A 20,157-nucleotide genomic window follows, 5' to 3' on the forward strand; every position below is an offset into this window, starting at 1 on the left:
TAACAGCGAATGGTACGTAGTCTGATCTTCAAATTTAGATTTTTGCACGTTAGGAGTGGCTTCTTTCGTATAAATGCTGATCTGGCAATTTCTATTCACCTGTTTATTTCTGCAGTACGATCATTGGTTTCATTGATCAAAGTTCCCAAGTACTGATATTTTTCTACTTGTTCTATCACGTTACCATTGATTGTCAATAGGTGATGTATATTTTGTGGTCTTTTTGTAATAGCATGTACTTCGTTTTTGTAGCGTTTATAGTAATTTCCATCTCAGCAGTATTCATACTTAAGCTTTTGATAAGATGTTGTAGATCTTCTATACTCGTTGCTATGATCACAGTGTCGTCTGCATATCGTAAGTTGTTAATTAATTTTCCGTTAACGGTAACTCCCGCTTTAACATTATTGAGCGTGTTTTGGAAAATTTCTTCAGAATATAAGTTAAACAAAAGTGGCGATAAAACACATCCCTGTCTAACTCCTCTACAGATTTACAGGATTGGATACAGGTTATTTTAGGGATATCTGCAGTGTTATGTATTAAATCGGAGGGATAGTGATGAATCTTCCTGCATATCCTTCGAAGGATCTTTCTCTCAGTCGCAAGAATGTTGTTCCTTTGCCTAAGCTTAAGGAGCACGGTATTCAATTATTGGTCTAATAAATGTTTTATCCACTATTATTTTACTAATCTCATTTGCTACTTTTACCCTCACCATTCTGTTTGTAAGATTAATTTTTAATGTAATGAGTGCATTAATTTTTTATATGGGAGTGGCAATCCAATTGAATGTAGCTTTTTAATCAAGCCTGTATGCCAGACTTGATCAAAAGCTTTTTGGATGTCTAGGAACGTGCCTATTACGATATTATTTCAGATATTAATGCTTTGTGTTATGTTTGTGACTATTTCTGTTAATGCATTTTGTGTTGAGTGGCTCTGCCTGAATCCGAATTGAAAGTTAGGGATGATGTCCGGCTGGTTTGGGCCTTTATAATACGAGATTATCGTTATTATTTCATTGTTTAGGTGAATATCAGCCGTCAGGAAGTCAATATCTGGGACGTTGGCGTTGGGAGGAATAATATGAGGGGAGCAGGGTATGTTATATTTTACAAGGATGCCGTTCCCTCGAGATATTAGACTCTTAGGGCGGTGGAAGACATTGTAGTGTGTAAAGGATTGGGGTGTCAGTTATTGATAAAATTTGTATATTATATTGGTGGAGAAGATGTTTTACCAGGTGGTGTTTTCTGCTGACACCCTGGCAGTTAATAGTCACTATTGTAAAATTCATAAATTTTTATTATTTAATAAACGGGTACAAATCTAAATGCAACGTTGTTTCCGGCCTGCATAGGGTCAACAATATGCCCGAACAGGGCCTGTACAATATTGTTTGAGGCTTGCATAATGTTGCCCCTTTGCATCGGAAAAAGGTTCACTCAATAGTAAATTGTTATAGCAGATGATGTACTGCATGTCTTGTGTGAGAGGATAGAGTGGATTTTATCTGTAAGGGAATACAGGTTGTATTTGTACCGGTCTTTCAGGAATTACCCTTCTGGCCGGACAACGAGGGGAGTGTGCCGGATGGTCGTCTCCTCAGTTAGGGCACTTAGGATTCTGAGATTTAGGGCTGACATTGGAACTGTGATCCTGTCCGCAATTTGGGCATCGTAGAGCTCTCGCTTGACAAGAAGAGGTGAGCTGTCCACTTGAGCAAGCAACACTTGTTGCAGTATTTAGGGCGAATTGGGGCCACCGTTGCTGCTAGCGACATTTCGCATGGGACGTTCTCCGTTGATGCGGATTTTGTCCTTCAACGCTTCAGCGAAATGGGCTTGTGAGTCCGTAAAGACTCTTACTAGAGCTGTAGGGGTGTTAGTTTGCTTAGAAACTATTCTCGCTACTTTTGTGAAGGGAATTGAGACATTTTCAGTTGTTCTTCAAAACTTCGTTAGATAATTGTTTGTCCACCCCTCGTATAACTAAATGAAAATTGGTTTGGGTGGAGGGTTGTGAGTGTTTTCGCGTTTTTGTTGCGTCTGACAGAGGATGCTACCGTAAAGTCTCTGCCAGTGACGCTTCTAATTTTACAGTATTGCTTAAAGCTATTTTTAGATGTCGCTTTACGACGAATGAATCATAATTTTTGAGAAAGCCATTAGTGTGAAATATAAGGAATAGGATTGCCTGTGAATTCAGGCATTTTCACTTCTGGGGCTGCGGAGGGTGTTGTTGCCTTTTTTTGTGTGGGAATGTCCGGTCTGGGAGGGCGATTCGTGTTGTTCTTTTGCGGGATTGATGAGGTGGAAGTTCCAGGAGCAGGAGAGGCGCTTCTGCTGCGTCTTACGGGTCTGCTAGGTGCTGGATTTTGTGGAGTGTTCATATTTCTGGAGGAGGGTCGGGAAAGAGGTTTTTGAGTGTTTTTTTTTTTGGGTTTTGGGGTGATTTTTTATTTATTATTTATAAAGTTAATTTCTTAAAGGGTCTATAGGGTCTTTTGGATTTCTTAAACGAAGTATTCTAATTGGGTGATATCATCCACGCGATCTTCGATGAGATAATTCATTTCATCGAAGTCACTATGGAATTGGGTAGCAGCCTCAGATGCTATCGAGGCCGCTGAATGTGGGATACTTGCCATTGAGTTGGCTGGGCTAAGGGGAGGAAGTCAACTTCCTAAGCCTGACGGTTTGTGACCGTAAAGTACGGTCTGATGACATTTTAAGAGATAACTACTTTAGAGACTCTGTTTCTTGCGTGTTTATCGGCCGCTGCCAGGTGTCTCCCCAGGCCCACACGGTTGTTCATTTTCTGAGTGTAATGGGAGGTTTCCACTTGAGTTCTCGACTTACTGGCTCAGTATCTGTTTCTGGTTAAAAACGGATGTTGAAGCAGGAATGTAGCTTGATACCAAGAATTGAGCCCTTTTTATCTTCTATTCGATGGTGCTCACGTCACAGAGTTCTTCCCCAGTAAGCATTCTCGTATGTTTCACAGTTTCTCCTTCACAGTTAATGATGAGTCGCCGGCGCAAGCGACGTGCCTCAGCATCACACTTCCGTCTTTCTCCAGCCTTCTCTTTACTTTCATTTGCACGCCGTAGACGCTGGGCTGCAGCATCCCGCATGCGTCTTGCCAAGACTTGTTCTGTGCTGGCTTTGGCGCGTTGCTTTCGTCGAGATTCAGCATTCTGTTGACGCCTTGCACGATCTTCTGATTCATTTTTCTTGATTTTTGCTCGATATTGGCGTTTATATGTTGCCTCCTTTGCTCGATCCTCATCAGATTGGTTCGCTCGACGTCGTCTAGCTCGTTCTCTGCTAGCAGCTTTTCTTTCTTCTTCGTTTTGGTACTTCTTTGGGCGCCCACCAATATTTTTCCTCGAATTACCTGTAAATTTGAAATTTATTATTATATACTATTATAATAAGCGCCATCTGTTATCATATTTACAAAGCTGTAGCTGTTCTGGGGTTGAAATTTTGTTGTTAGTAACAGTAACGAAAATAGACGCATATAGATGGACATTTCAAATGGGCGATATACTTCAAAACACTCCTGTATAGGGCGAGTGCATAAACTCAAACCTAAGGAGGGCTTGTAAGAAGGAGTAGAATCGCAATGCATCGTTTCTGTTTCTACATCTAATCAGCTTTCAGCAGTCGCCGCTAGAGACGCAAGTGTTGCAAAGGGTGTTACAATAAATAAATAAATTATTTTAACATTATAACATATCGACGTGTGGTCAAAAGTGTATTATTTCTGTACCAAAGATGGAGATGTGAAATCAAATTTAAAATTGTCATAACTAATTTGGGACAGCTTATTTTGAAGCGGAAATATTTTGTCACATTATTATCTAACTGCCTCATTTATATATCAATGGAATTTCAACTGCAAATTAATTGATATCAAAAAATTTGAAAACTGAAAATATTAAATAATTATTAGTGAACCAAATTAATATTTTTCCAGGAGCACCTTCGTCTGATTTTGGGGATAGCTAGTTATACAGTCAAATCTAATTAATATAAATTCGTAAATTAAGTATTAACGACAAGTCTAATTGTCTTGGTTTTCTTCAACCATTAAAGTGCCCTAGAAAGCTGTGACAATTGCCACCACTAGGTTGACATGGGTAAAAAACTATGACGCAAGTTGTTTACTTAAAACGATTTATTTCACATGATATTTTTTAAAACAGTTATTTTTTTTATTGTAACATAAGAAAACATGACATTTTTCACACTCTGTTCGAGATCGACCCTTGCAGAATTCAAGTTTGCATCTCTGTTCGTGACCATCAACAAGGTTGGGCCAATGAGCAATATTGTCAAATCTTATGTCTTGAACTGCTATAGATTGTTTTTTCCTTTTGGCTGTTAAAGGAATTTCAGCAGGAGAACGAGGCCTTCCAACTTCAGGTATCCTTCCTGATACCTTAGTAAGTCCACTTCCTACAATATTTCAAATTGATCATCTTCATATCATTTAATCTCTCCTTATAAATTTCCTATTTATTTATAAGGAATCTAGTTTTAAGTATTTAGCAATTTAACAATTTAAAACATTTGGAATTATCATAAATTAGACATTTAATCTTGAAAATAAATGCGAATTTGAAAACACTTTTCAATTCTAACTGGCTTTCATTCAAAACTATATTTTATACAAATCAATTGTAGTTTCTTGTATTGATATATTTCAATATATGCATACAATATCTTTGATTTGAAGACCTTGCCATTTTACATTTGATTTTATTTCCTGATCATTCAACTCAGTTGGCTGGTATCTTTGAGCAGACACCACTTAATTAAGTTAATTCAGTAGCATTCAGTAAGCGTCAATGTGTTCCCTTTCAGTTAAATCTAAAAACATTGACTTAATGTTGCTTTGATTTTAATTTTCAAAACATTTAATACTTAATTCAAAGATTTTTACAACTTTTAAGTGGCTATTTCCAAATGCTAATTATTCATACCACATGTTTTTTCAGATCAACAGTCAAAATTTTAAGATTTTTATTCATTATATTAAAGTGGCAATACTTTCAGGTTTTCACTGATAATGGTTTAATAAGATCAAAAACGTATTAATGAACAGAACTCAGCATTCAAATGTTTGTCTACCAATCTTTTCAGGTTAGCCTCTGATTTGAAATCAATTTTACCCAAATGATTAGAATTGTTGGTTATATTTTGAAAAAAAAAGATGTACCAATGTGTCTAACATGTAGAGTGTATGACAAGTTATCTTACTAGAGACTACATATAGACTTGAGACCATGACCTTTACAAAAAAAACTTTAGAACTAAGTACAACTCAAAGAGCTTCTTCTTGAAGTACCAGACTTTTGAGACAGCTGCTCTGAAAAGTTCATTTGTTGTACATCTGTACCACTCTCACAGGTTGCGATGGAAATAAAAGATAAAAATTAGAAATAAAAAAGAGAGCAGGAGAGAAGTGGTTAGCGAGCAGAAGAGGTGGACAGATGATGCCAAACATTGTGGATGAGAATTGCTGAAATAGACATAAATTGAAACAAATGGAAGAGGCCTATGTCCAGTAGGAGATGAACAATGACTGAAGAATATGGTCAAAATAAACTATTATATTACACAAATCACATTTTTTCAGTACTTTTTATTTATCTTACCTGAATAATATCCTTTTCCTGGTTCATCCTTAAAGTCTTCAAAAACAAAGTGATTCTCTATATGTATTTGCCCATATTCATTAAACTCTTCCTTAATTTCATCTTTTATTACAATATCTAACAAATAAATTAAATAAAAATTTTGGAAAACATGTTTTCAATATCACTAATTAAACAAAATATTTTGCAGCAAGGCATAAGTAATGATGGGTATAATTTGTGGTCACTTCAGTTAAATAATGTAACAATTATAGTAATTGTTGTTCTGGACATGATTTTGTTACTTCACGTAAAAGTGTGATTGTTATGGTTCAGTAACAATGTAACTCTTTAGTTTGAAATCATTGCAGTCTAACTACAAAATAGGTATAATCCATTCGCTCAGCTTAAGAATATTTTGAGAAATCATTTTGTAGAAAACACAACACAAATATACCTACCACTCAGGATTAATAGCTTAAATAAACTTACTCTTGCTGACTCCTGTCATTGCAAAAAGAAGAATAATGATTAGTGAGAATGTATATATATTAAAAACTTTCCATTTGTAAATAGTAATCTACTATAAAGGATAATAAAATTTCAAAAATAAAGTTTTGTTTAAATTGATGCAATTTTATTACTGCATAATATGAATAGTTGTTTTGTTTAAATATCGCCTATGGCCAAATATGTTTGCTGTACAATAATTAACTAGACAGTTGGAACTGGGATCAGCGAACAGATTATAACAATTTTTTGTCATTTATGTTGGATACTGTAGGCACAGAATAGAAATTATTGTTTCTGATTCTATACTATAATCAAAATAAATACATTTATGAAGCATACCATTTTTAACATTTATTTTTTCAGTCTTATTCTGCTCCTCTAATTTGATGTCTTCAACACCAACTTCCATGCATACTTTGTCGAAAGTGTTGCCATCAACAAAATAATTATTTGTATGTGTATTAGGTAAATCTGCCTCAAATAAATCTTCCGATATCTCATTTTTAACCGAATATGGAAATCCAATAAGAGAGAATTCAATATTATCTTTTATCATATATTCTTCCGAAAAATCACTTGGTTCCTCTTTTACTTCCATTGGATTGTTTGTTTAATGTATACACAATCAATATACATATACTAGTAACTTTGCGCGTTTAAAATAATAAATATAAAAATAAATTTAAAGCATGATCTGGTGTACTTTAACCTGATATAGTGTGTTCTTACTATACCCTATATATATATATATATATATATATATATATATATATATATATATATATATATATATATATATATATATATATATATATATATATATATAATGGTGGCACTCTATATACTTCTTATAGTGCCGTGCACCTATATTGCGTTGATGAATCTTAAGGCCAGCCGTCTGTCTTTTGTGGCATGCAAAAGATCGCCAGTGTTATTATGCCTATTCAGTTCTTTATGTTCCGTAGCCACGACATTTGTTTGCGACCTACTCCTCTCTTACCTTCAATCTTTCCCTGGATGATTAGTTGAGGGATTGCGTATTTTTTTCCTCTCAGAATATGGCCGAGGTATCCAGTCTATATACATTATATGTATATATGTACTATACGTCTCACGTCGTTTGATTTGAGGCAGAGGTCTTTTTCAGTCCAATAAAGCAAATTTAACTTATGCTTTATATATATAAAGCAAATATGTCTATTATCATCCATAGTCATGTTGATGTGTTAATTAATTACTGCGAAATACCTAGTAAAATTTCTGATTAACAATATTTGAATAATCAATTTGTATCAAACAAAATATGATTAAAATGTAGAATGTTGGTAGTTCAGATTTCTTTCCTAGATGGCGTCGTTACCTTACTGGGCAAATAGTGTCTTGTCTTCATAGCCTTTTATATGAATAGAAATTTTCTAGGCGAATTATGAAGGTCCGAATTGCAATATGTGGTTGAAAAACAACTTGTTTCCCCTTTTTTGTATTTATTGCTATTTTGCAGCTATCTTATAGAAAATTCATAAAGTTATAGGCAAGGAAAGTAGAAAAAAAAACAATGTTTTTAAGATATATTTTTTATTAATATTCCCGACCTATTTGAGAGTGTGGATAAGTCAATTATTATTACTGAATTTACTATCACTTAACTTTTTCTCCAAAAAATAAGAATGCCACCTCTCACATCCAGATGTAGACGTTTTTTCACAGATCCACCTTGGTCTGTTTATAAAATATAAAAAATAATGGACGTAAAACATATGCGGCGAGTCGGCGGCTTGCCCGCCGCTTTATCCGGCGCTGGCAACAGGAACAAGTAGGACATTGATGGCCAGTTCTTGCAGAGCCTCGCTTATAGAGCCCCCGGTAAACCGGATAAAAATGGACGTTGAAACCGTAATGTAGCTTGATACCAAGAAGTGAGTCATTCTTATCTTCTATTCTATGTTGCTCTCGTCACAGAGTTCTTCACCAGTATGCATTTTCGGATGTTTCAAGTAACCTTCACTGTCAATTATGAGTCTCCGGCGCAAACGACGTGCTTCAGTAGCACGCTTCCGTCTTTCTTCAGCTTTCTCTTGACTTTCAATTGCACGCCGTAGACGCCGGCGTTCGGCTGCTCGCGCTCGTCTTGCTTGAGCTTGCTGTTCACTTTCATTTGCAAGCCGTCGAAGTCGGTATTCTTTATCCCGCATGCGTCTTGCCAATACTTCTTCTGTGCTGGCTTTTGCGCGTTGCTTGCGGCGAAGTTCTGCAATCCGTTGACGCCTTGCACGAGCTTCTTCTTCATTTTCATTGGCTTTTGCTCGATATTGGCGTTTATATTCTGATTCCTTTGCTCGTTCCTCAGCAGATCGGTTTGCCCGATGTTGTCGATCTCGTTCTCGTCTAGCAGCTATTCTTTCTTCTTCGTTTTTGTACTTCTTTGGGCGCCCACCATTATTTTTCTTCGAATTATCTGTAAATTTGAAATATATTATTATATACTATTGGAGCAATCTGTTATCATATTTACAAAGTTTTAGCTGTATCTGTTTTGCGCTTGTAATTTGGTTGTTAGTAACAGTAACGAATATAGAGATATATAGGACATTTAAAACGGGCGATTTGGTTACAGATATTATCCTTCAAAAAACTCCTGTAGAGGGCGACTGCATAAACTTAAGTCGACTTTACACTACATGATTTATCATGGGATTTGTCATATGATTTGGTCATGGAGTGAAATTTACATGTTTACACTGTCTGATTTATCATAAGCACCAACATATTTAAATATAGCACCTTATTCTTACGTCAATTCAGCGACATTATAAAAAGATGTTATGTACATTGTAATGAAAAAAAAAAACGTAAATTTCAATAGGATGAATTGGGAGCATTATAAAAGCTTGAGATACCGCTATATATAGTGTTAATTTTAAACAATTTCTAACATTTGGCGTAGAAGTGGACAATACAATTTTAAAATATAACTTTAAAATATAACCTCAATCTGACACTATAACATAACTTAAAATTTTTTAATGCAATACAAAAATAATAGAAGTTCCTTAAAAAGTAAACAATAAAACCTGAAAGTGTCTTTAACAAATGGGGAGAAATGGAAATCAAAATACTATAGGCTAACTTTAGGCAATGTGAACATTATACACATGTAAATTTAAATGTGTAGGTGATGGTAGCTTACCCCATTTGTACAACATATACGCACATCGACCATGTTGAGTTCTGATGCTTTTAAGTGTGCACCAGGTCTTACGCGGTAGGTCAAATCCAGGAGGTGTCTCTGTGATGCAAGGTGTAACTGTATTTGGTTGAGGTTCCGACCATTCATGGATCCATTTGGTGATCAAGTTGAACTCGGTAGCTACAGCTAATTCTGCGGTTTGTATTGGAGATTTTCTGGAGTGCAGTCCTTGGTTTGCATCTTTTATATAGTTATGAATCGGCAGCGCCATGTTTTCCGCTCCCTTTGCCATCCTTTTTTGATTCAAAGACCAACAAACCATTATTTGCTACAAATCCATCATCTGATTCAATATGTAATATAATTATACGTTTACCTTTACCAGAGGGAGATTTTAACCCAGTTGACAGACCCTCCAAAAAGGCTTATCTGGGATATTTAATATTTTCATCCACCCATATTTTGCTGGTAGTTTGACCTGCATTTACCCAGGTTTAGTCTAGATAATAAATCTTCCGCCCTTTCTCTCTCAACTTTTTGATTTCGCGTAGATACCTACGTCTCCAGGAGATTACTTCATCTTTTTCTGTGAAAATATTCTTTTTTCTGGTTATAAAACTAAAACAAAAAACGTTATGTAATTGATATTGTAATTCATTTGTAGCACATTTTTACTTACTGAAAGTTAGTTTCCTTAAGCAATTTAGCAAATGTTGCTCGTTTGAAATTTGACAAATTGGCGTCGTTATTAATTTCAGTCAAAATTTTATTCAGCGTTGGAATATATTTTTTTGAGGAGAAAGACACGAGTTTGTCTATATTCCGCGAACACTTTAAAAACTGTGCTCACTGCTACCCCTACAACAAATACACAATATAGGATAACAATATTTGTATGAAAATAAATACAATACAATAAAAAAAAAAAACTTAACATCTTACCCGCTGCACTTGAAACAAAATTCACAGATTCTGTCTGATTCGTGTTTGGACGAGTTTGTCTATCAGTTTTAAAAATATTTAGAATTGTTAAAGGTGTTCGTCTTCGTTTTCTGGGTGGAGATCCTGGAACGAATTGTTCAACTTGCGCATTATTTTGCTGTTGGTGATCCATATCTAAAATAGGGCAGTGATATAGATATTTATTTTACAAATTATTTTTACGCTTTGACTAACTTGTTTTTTAATATATATTCTTAGGCGTGGAGCCACTAAGCGGCAAAGAGTTGAGTAAGGTTTTATAACTTTAACATAGTTTTTATTCTGTTCGGTTTTATTGTGCAAGATATTTTAGTGTTTAATGTAGTATTTTTATAAGTGTACTGTGTACTGATTGTTCCTTAAAAAAATCTAGGTACCTAGATGTAGAAAAAATTTCATAGTTTTCCACGTTGAAATGTGAAGGAGTGATTGATTATAATAGTTCTACCCTGGTAATTTTACTGGAAGTTACTAGGCGCGTCTCTGTTTTTTATAAAATAATTGATACCTATTTATACTGCGTGATTACACCTACAATACTTTTTTGACCAATATCTGTATTAGCATATGTACTTACCTAATTTCTTTACAAAACACAAAAATGTACAATACACAGTATAAGTCTGAACATATAAAATAAATACAATTAACACAATAACACAATACAAAGCACAATATTTCTTCAAAATACCTTAACATACGCCCTTGTATACAATAGCGATAACTGACCGCTACAACTTCGGCGAAGTAAGTAATTTGACTGTCGCTCTTCAACAATCACGTGCAAGTCATGCATTTTTTTTACTCCGTCTTTTCGGTAGACAGATTATAGTGTAGTATTTTTCTTTTTTTTATTTATTTAGTTTATTTTATTTAGTTATACTAGTATAACTTAGTTTAGTGTTTTATAGTCTTCTTAGTCATAATTTTAGTTTAGTTTCTTTATTAATTATTTTTAATTTGGTATAATATAAACACTAAATTTGATATGCGCTGTCCACTATTTCTTCGTAAGAGCAACCTGCGAGCCCAAAGGCGTCTAATCTTTTTCTTCTTACTATTAGCTGTAAGGAGTTGTTGCCGGCGTATTATTATTAAAAGTCGGAAAGCCAATGCAAGCAAAGATTTATTTTCCAATCTAATAGTTATTACCATCGAGTTAGAATCTATGGAGAGGGCATCACGTGACTAAAAACGACCTCACTTCGGCCATATTGTTAAGATTGTTTTGACACTTTTGACAGATCGTATATGTTTGTTTACGTTTGTTGTTTTTCGAATATTTTTAGTTGTATAATACTTTTATAGAAACTGTAATAATATATTGTGATAGTGCATAATAATGGTTTCTTGCTCTCAACGTAGTTGCAGTAGCAGAAGCAATGTTAATAAAAAATCTTCAGGAATCTACAGGTTAGTATACAAATATGTAAACAATGTAATGGCCCGTACTTCAGAGAATAAATTAATAGTATTTGACTGTATTAATTTATCTTTATGTATAATATATCGTGTTTTTAGTGTTTACCGCGGGATAAATAAATCATAGTTTATTAAAAATGTTTTGCACTTTTTTAGATTATGATTAAATCTTCTGATTAACTAGTCATATTTTTATAGTAGTTTTAATGTTATTGAGTCCGGCCATGATCAAACCGCCATATTGGTATCATCGTTAGCCACGCCTACCTACGCCGTTTTTAATACACACGTTAATATACTCATAGCTTCTCCATAGATTCTAACTCGATGGTTATTACCTATACTGTGTCTTATATCTCTATGACCATAAACAAAAAGAAAAATCAATAAAATCTCATTGTCTCCCATATCATAAGTCATCTTATCATTCAGTGTAAACACGATTTTTTAAAACATCATAGAAACGAGGAATCACAACAAATCTCACAAGATATTGTCACATGATAAAATCATATAGTGTAAAGTTGACTTTAAACCGTGGCCGTTGACAAGCTATATCATGAAAGATAGAGTTGGGCGAAGTGGGAAAGGAGTACGAACGGAGCTATATAACTTATGCATCCTCGGTTCATAAAATTTCGATTTTTTTTTGTTTTTTTCACAATAAAATCTTTATTTACATTAAATTGTTAAATTTTTAATTTTAAAACTGAAAAGATATGAAAATTTCAATATTAAAGTTTTTCTTTCTTTATTACATGTAAATAAAATTTTATAACTTTATTAAATATAGGAATTAAAAATAGGTCCCACTCACATGATCTTTTGCAGAAATTAAATTTTCGTCTGACTTCTTTTCTTTGATTTGCAAGAGTGTCATTCCACCAGGGTACTTTCCTGTTGAAATTCCTTACTATATCCGGACAGTTATCTTCAAACGCTGACATGACAACCCCTTGAAATTGATTATGTCTAGATCCAATGTATGCTTTATCATCCCTTTAATCCTACCTAAACAATATTCCAGGTCTGCTTCATATGCTTCCCAATTTGTTTTACGATAAGTTTCCTTGGTAGTCTTATTACCTGTTATTTTAAAACAGATATGTCGATGGTCTGAACAAAACACCTAATCTAAAACATGCCATTTTTTAACAGTTCTAGCCACGTGAGTTACGGCCATTGTTAAGTCAATTACCGCCTTTCATTGTGAATTTATGAAAGTTGTTTTGTCTCCTACGTTTAGTATGTCTCAATAATATTCCATAACAAACCGTAGTAATGACTCATCACTTTCATTGGTTCTTGTACTGCCCCAGGTCAGACAGTACGCATTCGCATCACAGCCAATGATTAATTGCAGTCCGTGTCTTCTGCAATCTCTCAGTAGCTGTTCCAACTCCCTTCATGGTAGTGGATGTTGTTCGGGATCTTCATCTTTAGCGTCGTTAAATCTCTGAAACAGAAATTGATCAATAAAAGTATTTTAATATGTCGTTTAACTATTGTGCAGGTCCTTGGGACTTCGGCAGATCGGCTATATATAAGCTCTCCACCAAGGCCCAATAGACCTCTTATTTTGCCCTTGTAAACCCAGAGCTCTTGTATCAAGGCTATATTGAATACAAGTCTTCTCATGGCAACGGTAAATTCTGGCGGAGCTGCCTTACTATTCTTGAAATTCGCTTGTAGGATTCTGATTGGAGCCATCGAGGCCTCTGATTTTCTTAGAAGATACCTTTCCGTTTACAATATGCCTTGAAATGAGGAGCGCTCAATGCAACCAGTCTTCTGACTTAAGGTCTTGATTTTGTCTCATTAGACGAGTCCTGATGGTTTCTTCATCATCCTCTTTCTCAGGGACGCGGGTGAGGACCATGGGGCGCTTGGTCATATTATTGGGATCAACTATATTTAAGTTTACTCTCCCCTCCCACAGGCCCTCGATAGTTTTCACCACTTCAGTAGTCCATTTTTGTGTATGCTCTTTAACACAGTTCACCCACAGGGTCCCTTCGCTAAACGATGTTTTATGGAATTCAGAAGTTTATTCTGACCTCATTAACTGCTTGTTCCAGTTTGATAATGATCAGATCTGCTTGACGTCGATCTAGTTGAGTATTAGGATGATGTCTGTGTGCTAAGGCCATTGTAAATACTTTTGTCACGTTGTTTTATGACCTAGTCTGCTCGTTATATTCTAGTCTGGACTCTCAAACAGAACAACATAAAAAATATTGAAAGTTTCGAGATGTGGTGCTACCGTCGAACGCTGAAGATAAGTTGGGTTGAAAGAATCACAAACTTTGAAGTAATGCGAAGGATAGGAAAAGACCCAGAAATTTTGTCAACGATCAAACGAAGAAAACTCGAATATTTGGGTCACCTGATGAGAGGACATAATACGCATTACTTCAAAATATAATGCAAGGAAAAATAGAAGGAAAACGGAATCCGGGCCGTAGAAGAATGTCATGGTTGCGTAATTTGAGAGAGTGGTTTGGCTGTACCACAAATGAACTCTAGGTCAGCTGTAAACAACATCAGCTTGATGATTTCCAATCTCCGATAGGAGGGGCACAACAAGAAGAAGAAGCTCGTTAGAGCCCATTGGTTTTTTAGCAACTCTGTTGCAAGGGGGTGATGGTATTCTCCTGAAGTCTCTTTTTATCCTCACGTGTTGCCGATTTGGTTTTCCTGTGATTTGCTATGGTGTATGTCCCAGCAGCCATTTCGCCTTTCATATTCCTTTGTTGAGCTCCAGAGAGGCGTGTATTGTAACTTACTTATTTATTTTTTAAATTGAAAAATCCGAAATTATACTTTATAATTCATAATTAAAAAGAATTCTTTGGTGTATGTGCTAAAAACCAATTGTTTTTTTATCGAAACACCTTAGAATTTTTTTGACCTTTCTCTCCCAGTGGTTGACTTTTAATTAATTTTATTTGTTTTATAAGACATAAGAATAAGAGAGATTTTAATTATATTATTTGTAGATTTGTACACATTTAAATTAAAAATTTGAATCACAATATTTTTTCTAAAAAGATTCAGTTATTAAAAGTTAAAATAATATTTTATTTTCTTGTGCATAGTAGGATTTGATCTCTAATTTTATAAAATGCAAAAATTTAATGCTAAGTATTCTATGCACATGACCGCATGGCATAAGAAAATATCTAAAGTTGCATTTGTTGCTCCACTCTTTCATATTTTAGAAACAGTAATAGCGCTCACATGAGCGCTTTCTAGTGGTACAGTAAGGAACTAAAATCTTGTTCAACTTGGTTCACTTGTTCACTTCAGCCGTGACTAAAAAATGACAATGAAGTGTGCTTCTATATATGTCTATATTCGATAGTAACAGCTTTTCTATTTAATGTGTATAATTATATGTGCATAATTAGTATGACTAGGATTATAAAAAAGGGGACATTACTAATATTAAAAACTAAAGACCTATAGGCCTGTTATATGGCTCAAAAAAATTACAGCTCCCAAAGGAATGGACGGAGGCATACATAACATCTATATTTAAGAAAGGAGATAGAAAACGATGCGAAAACTACAGAGGAATACTCATAATATCATCAATAGGAAGATCATGCATAGACCACACATACACCTGGAACAACTGTTGGAAAAGAAAAAAGCAAAATTTTTTAATATTTTAGAAATATAAATAAATAAACAGCAACTCACTAATAGATATCCTATTACCAGTGGCAGCCATTTTTGTAAAATGAATTTAGTTACATTAAAACTCATATTTCTTCCAATACTATGCGTTTTATATGAAAGTGTACTTAGATAGAGTAAAGAGTAGATCCCATAATTTTATTTGAGTGCATCATCTTAGGTAGAAAGATTGCAAATCCATTAAAAATATTGATGGTGACAAAAGCCACTCTAAGTGCCAAAAGGTTTAAAATTGGTAAAGAAAATCATAAAGCCAAAATAAAAAAATGCATACAATTATCTTGGGTAGCTTTTGACAAGTTAAGTTATATTTTGAAGAACAAAGATGTACCAATGTCTCTAAAGTGTAAAGTGTATGACAAGTTATCTTACCAGAGACTACATAGACTTGAGACCATGACTATGAGTCTACAAAGAAAACTTTAGAACAACTCAAAGAGCAATGGAATTGATATGTAGGATTCAGAATACCAACATTTGTGATATAACAAAAATTACTGATATTCAACCCACAGCGAGGCTCAAGTGGTAATGGGTCAGGCAGAAAATAACAAACTGGAGACCAAGAGAGAACAGAGAGGTGGACAGATGACAAACATTGTGGATGAGAATTGCTAAGAGTAGAAATAAATATCCAGTAGTAGATGAACATTGACTGAAGAATATGGTCAAGATAAACTAGACAAACTATAATATTACACAAATCACATTATTTAAGTACTTTTTATTTATCTTACCTGAATAATATCCTCCTAATGGTTCAACCTTAAAGTCTTCAAAAACAAATTGGTTATCTATATCTATTTGCTCATATTCATTAACCTCTTCCTCAATTTCATCTTTTATTACTATACCTAACAAATAAATTAGGTAAATAAAGACTTTGGAAAACATATTTTCAATATCACCAATTAAACAAAATATTTTGTAACAAGGCCATAAGTAATGATGGGTATAATTTAGTTGCCACATTAGTTAAATAATGTAAAAATTATAGAAATTTTTATTGGCCCTCTATCAAGTAAAATTAGTTGTTCTGGAGATGATTTTGTTATTTCACTTAAAAGCCTGATTGTTATGAGTCAGTAACTCTTTAGTTTAAGATCATTGTGGCTTAACTACAAAATAGGTATAGTTCATTAGCTCAGCTTGAGAGTATTTTGACATATTCATTAAAAAAATACAACACAAAAATACCTACCTCCCAGGATTAATAACTCAAATAGCAAAAAGAAGAATAATGATTAATGAGAATGTATATTTAATAATTTTCATTAAAAACTTTCCATTTGTAAATATTAATCAATAAACAACTATAAAATTTCAAAAATAAAGTTGTTTTAATTGATTCAATTTTATTACTGCATATACATATGAATATTTGTTTTGTTTAAATATCGGCTATTAGCAAATACGTTTGCTATACAATAATTTACTAGAAAGTTAAGACTGTGATCAGCGAACAGGGTATAACAATCTTTTTTTTTTGTCATTTATGTTAGTTACTCTAGTCACACAATAAGAAATTATTGTTTCTGATTAGAGATGTGTAGTTCACCATCGAAATAGTTCAAATGAACGATTCTTTCAACTGAACTAATTGAACTAGTTCATTAATTTTCATAGAACTAGTTCGCTGCGAACGATTTGCATTATAAATTTGTCTCAACTTTTAAAGAAGAAAATAATGAATGAATGAGATCATATATTTATTATTTTGAGAATGGGATGGACTGACTAGTTTAAAAAAAGAAGTGTCGATTAGCCTCAGATAACAGATCATAATTCTTATGAACGTGACAATAACATAAACAGTCTTATCTTAATATCATAATGGTTCGGATCTTATGCCCATGCATTGGCTTGAACGTTGACATGCTGTGTTGTTTCTCGTATTGTAATTTTGAAATAACAATTTTAAGTTGTGGTTAAAATGATTGATGCATCTACATAAAATATAATTTTATGTAAAAGTGAGAATGAATATGTGTTATTTAATGTTCCTAGAAAATTTACTGATTTTTTTTGTAAGGTTCTTTTAGAAATAACCTAATATAGATACCTATGAGTTTAAATATACGTAAATATAAAAATAAATCATACGTGAACCATATTTATATTTAAAACGGTTAATAAAAAACAAATCTTAATAATTTTTTGCAAATAAAAAAAATGTTATTTGCAAAACATTTGAGAAATAAATTTAAAACATTTAAACCTAAACATACGATCGAAAGAAATGGTTCCGAACCCGAACTACTTGTACGGTAGTGAAAGAGTGAAAGACTGACTGAAAACCGAAGAAAACGCGCGGCCGGCGCCGAGCTTGTGTGATGATAAGACGAGACATCTGGCAACCAGTTATGTTAGGGTTGGATTTCGATTTCGGTCCTACAAATAGTTCTTTCGCGAACTAGTTCACTGAACTAGTTCATTTTTGTGAAATAGTTCTCTTGAACTAGTTCGTCTAAAAGAACTAATAAGCACACCTCTATTTCTGATTCTATACTGTAATCAAAATAAATAAATGTATGAAGCATACCATTTTTAATAATTATAAATTTTTCGGGCTTATCCAGCTCCTCTAATTTGATGTCTTCAACATCAACTTCCATGCAAACTTTGTCGAAAGTGTTGCTATCATCACAATCATTATTTGTATCTGTATTAGGTAAATCTGCCTTAAATAAATCTTCCGATATCTCATTTTTAACTGAATAAGGAAATCCAATAAGAGAGAATTCAATATTATCTTGTTGGATCATGTATTCTTCCGAAAAATCACTAGGTTCCTGTTTTACTTCCATTGGATCGTTTCTAAAATAATTGCACTTTATTAATATTTGAATATTGTTATTACTATTATTTATTAGGATAACTTTAATTTGAGTGCAAATGAACATAACCTTGGCATCAAACTATATATTTGTGCGTCACAGTGTTGCCACATTTTTTTTGTATAAAGTATAGGAGTTTTTAAAATAGATACTTTGACGAAATTATAATATATAATGTTTTAAAAAACTTATACAGAAGTAAAATGCTTCACATTTGTATTTAGGTATAAACTTAGGTAAATGTGAAGTGTTTTACTTCTGTATAAGTTTTTTAAACGATGGTATACAGCCAACTACTGGGATTCTCCCATTAATTTTTATATAATGTTTTGTTATGAGAAGCCACAATTTTTGAATTCATATTAAAAAACATTCATAAAATAGTATTTTTTTACTTTAAATATAGCTAAATATTTAGTGTAGTCTTTTGTTTAACCTATTTTTTTTATTTAACTTTACTTTATTCTGTAGTTTTTAAGTTTCTAAATTATTAATTTTTACCTTAAGCATAATTTTAATGGTTTTTATTATATAAGCATTTTAAATGTAAGATATAATTTTATTTTATAATATTTATAGGTATAATTTTAATGCTTTTAATTATATATGTATTTTTCACGTTTTTGTTTAATTATATTTTTCAATTTTAAATTTTTATTTCATATAAATCTTGCCCATAATTTTATGTGAGTGTGAAATAATTGAGTATATGGCAACACAGACGTATATTAAGCTTACATTTATTTAACGTCAAACATATCTATAGGTTATGTTCATTGTACGAAAATTAAAGACTTTTTTAAAGACCTTTCAAAAATAAAGTATTACTTCAAGTTCTATTTAAATTGCCATTAGTATATATTATTATCTATAGAAACATTTATTATTATTATCTATAGAAACATTTGCTCTGCTGTTAAAGTGTGTCTAAAACCAAAATACTTACATATTTTTTAATATATTTCTTTTCTCCAGTCTTTCTTCGCGTCTATTTTCAGGCGATGTTTTAGCGCTTGTGGTTTTTATTAAATGAAGAGAAGGTATGGCATCATTTTTTAACTTCCACTGTTTGTCAGGCAATCCCAATAGTTTTTCTTTTAAACAATAATCAGCTTCTGTAAAATGTTTTGAGCATATTCTTGCGGTTTCTACATTAAATTTGTCTTGCCGAAAACACTTGGAGACCCATACCTTACGCATTTGTTTGTCTCTAGGAAACACAAAAAAACGACACTTCGAAAAAGTTTTACTTTTTTTATTATTATTGTTTAAACAACCCAACACAGCACAATACATTATGGCAAATAAATAATTAGTCTTAAAAGTAGCTTCAGGTAGTCGAAAGGAAGTTGCGTACGATACACAAACTGAATGTTTTTACCCCAAAATTTATATAACAATATAATATACAAAGTCTTTACTACATCAATAAATAAATAAAAATATTATTCACAGTTTTGAAGCACAATGAACACTTTATCTATGATGAACACATATAGTCGATCTAATTTACAAACCGTTGCACGTCATCGGCGACATAGCCCGTGACGTCACATGATACCAACACGAAATATTTAGGCTGTAGGTGTGTTCTTTTTTAGAATCATTTTGCCGAGTACACTGGCATTACAGCCACTAGACATATTTTATTATATACGCGTAGAACTAATATTTAAAGATTTCTATTAATGTAAACTTAAAGAAATAGACAACAATATGTTTCATTTAATTTGTATAAATGCATTATACCTAAAGCGTTTTTATGAAGAACATTTGTTCGGAACACACTGTAACTGTAATCGAACGAAGGTGAAATTTTGGCATAAATTGGTAACACTTATTTGACAGTTGCGGTGTTGACACTT

At 33.1% G+C, this 20,157-nt stretch overlaps 2 protein-coding genes across 2 annotated transcripts; both read right to left on the bottom strand.

Moving 5' to 3' along the window:
* Positions 1-1,028: 1,028 nt before the first annotated feature.
* On the bottom strand, positions 1,029-6,765 carry LOC140435194 (uncharacterized). Its single transcript, XM_072523974.1, has 3 exons — positions 6,503-6,765; positions 5,672-5,788; positions 1,029-3,402 (listed from the first exon to the last, which is right to left on the bottom strand). The coding sequence occupies exons 1-3, from the start codon at positions 6,759-6,761 to the stop codon at positions 2,948-2,950; spliced, it is 831 nt and encodes a 276-aa protein (XP_072380075.1). The 5' UTR covers positions 6,762-6,765; the 3' UTR covers positions 1,029-2,947.
* A 964-nt stretch (positions 6,766-7,729) lies between these two features.
* On the bottom strand, positions 7,730-19,753 carry LOC140435195 (uncharacterized). The gene is made up of 4 exons (XM_072523975.1): positions 19,239-19,753; positions 17,998-18,272; positions 16,193-16,309; positions 7,730-8,618 (listed from the first exon to the last, which is right to left on the bottom strand). The coding sequence occupies exons 1-4, from the start codon at positions 19,586-19,588 to the stop codon at positions 8,098-8,100; spliced, it is 1,263 nt and encodes a 420-aa protein (XP_072380076.1). The 5' UTR covers positions 19,589-19,753; the 3' UTR covers positions 7,730-8,097.
* Positions 19,754-20,157: the final 404 nt, after the last annotated feature.

Source organism: Diabrotica undecimpunctata, chromosome 2 (assembly GCF_040954645.1).
Source record: "Diabrotica undecimpunctata isolate CICGRU chromosome 2, icDiaUnde3, whole genome shotgun sequence".
Lineage (NCBI taxonomy): Eukaryota > Metazoa > Arthropoda > Insecta > Coleoptera > Chrysomelidae > Diabrotica > Diabrotica undecimpunctata.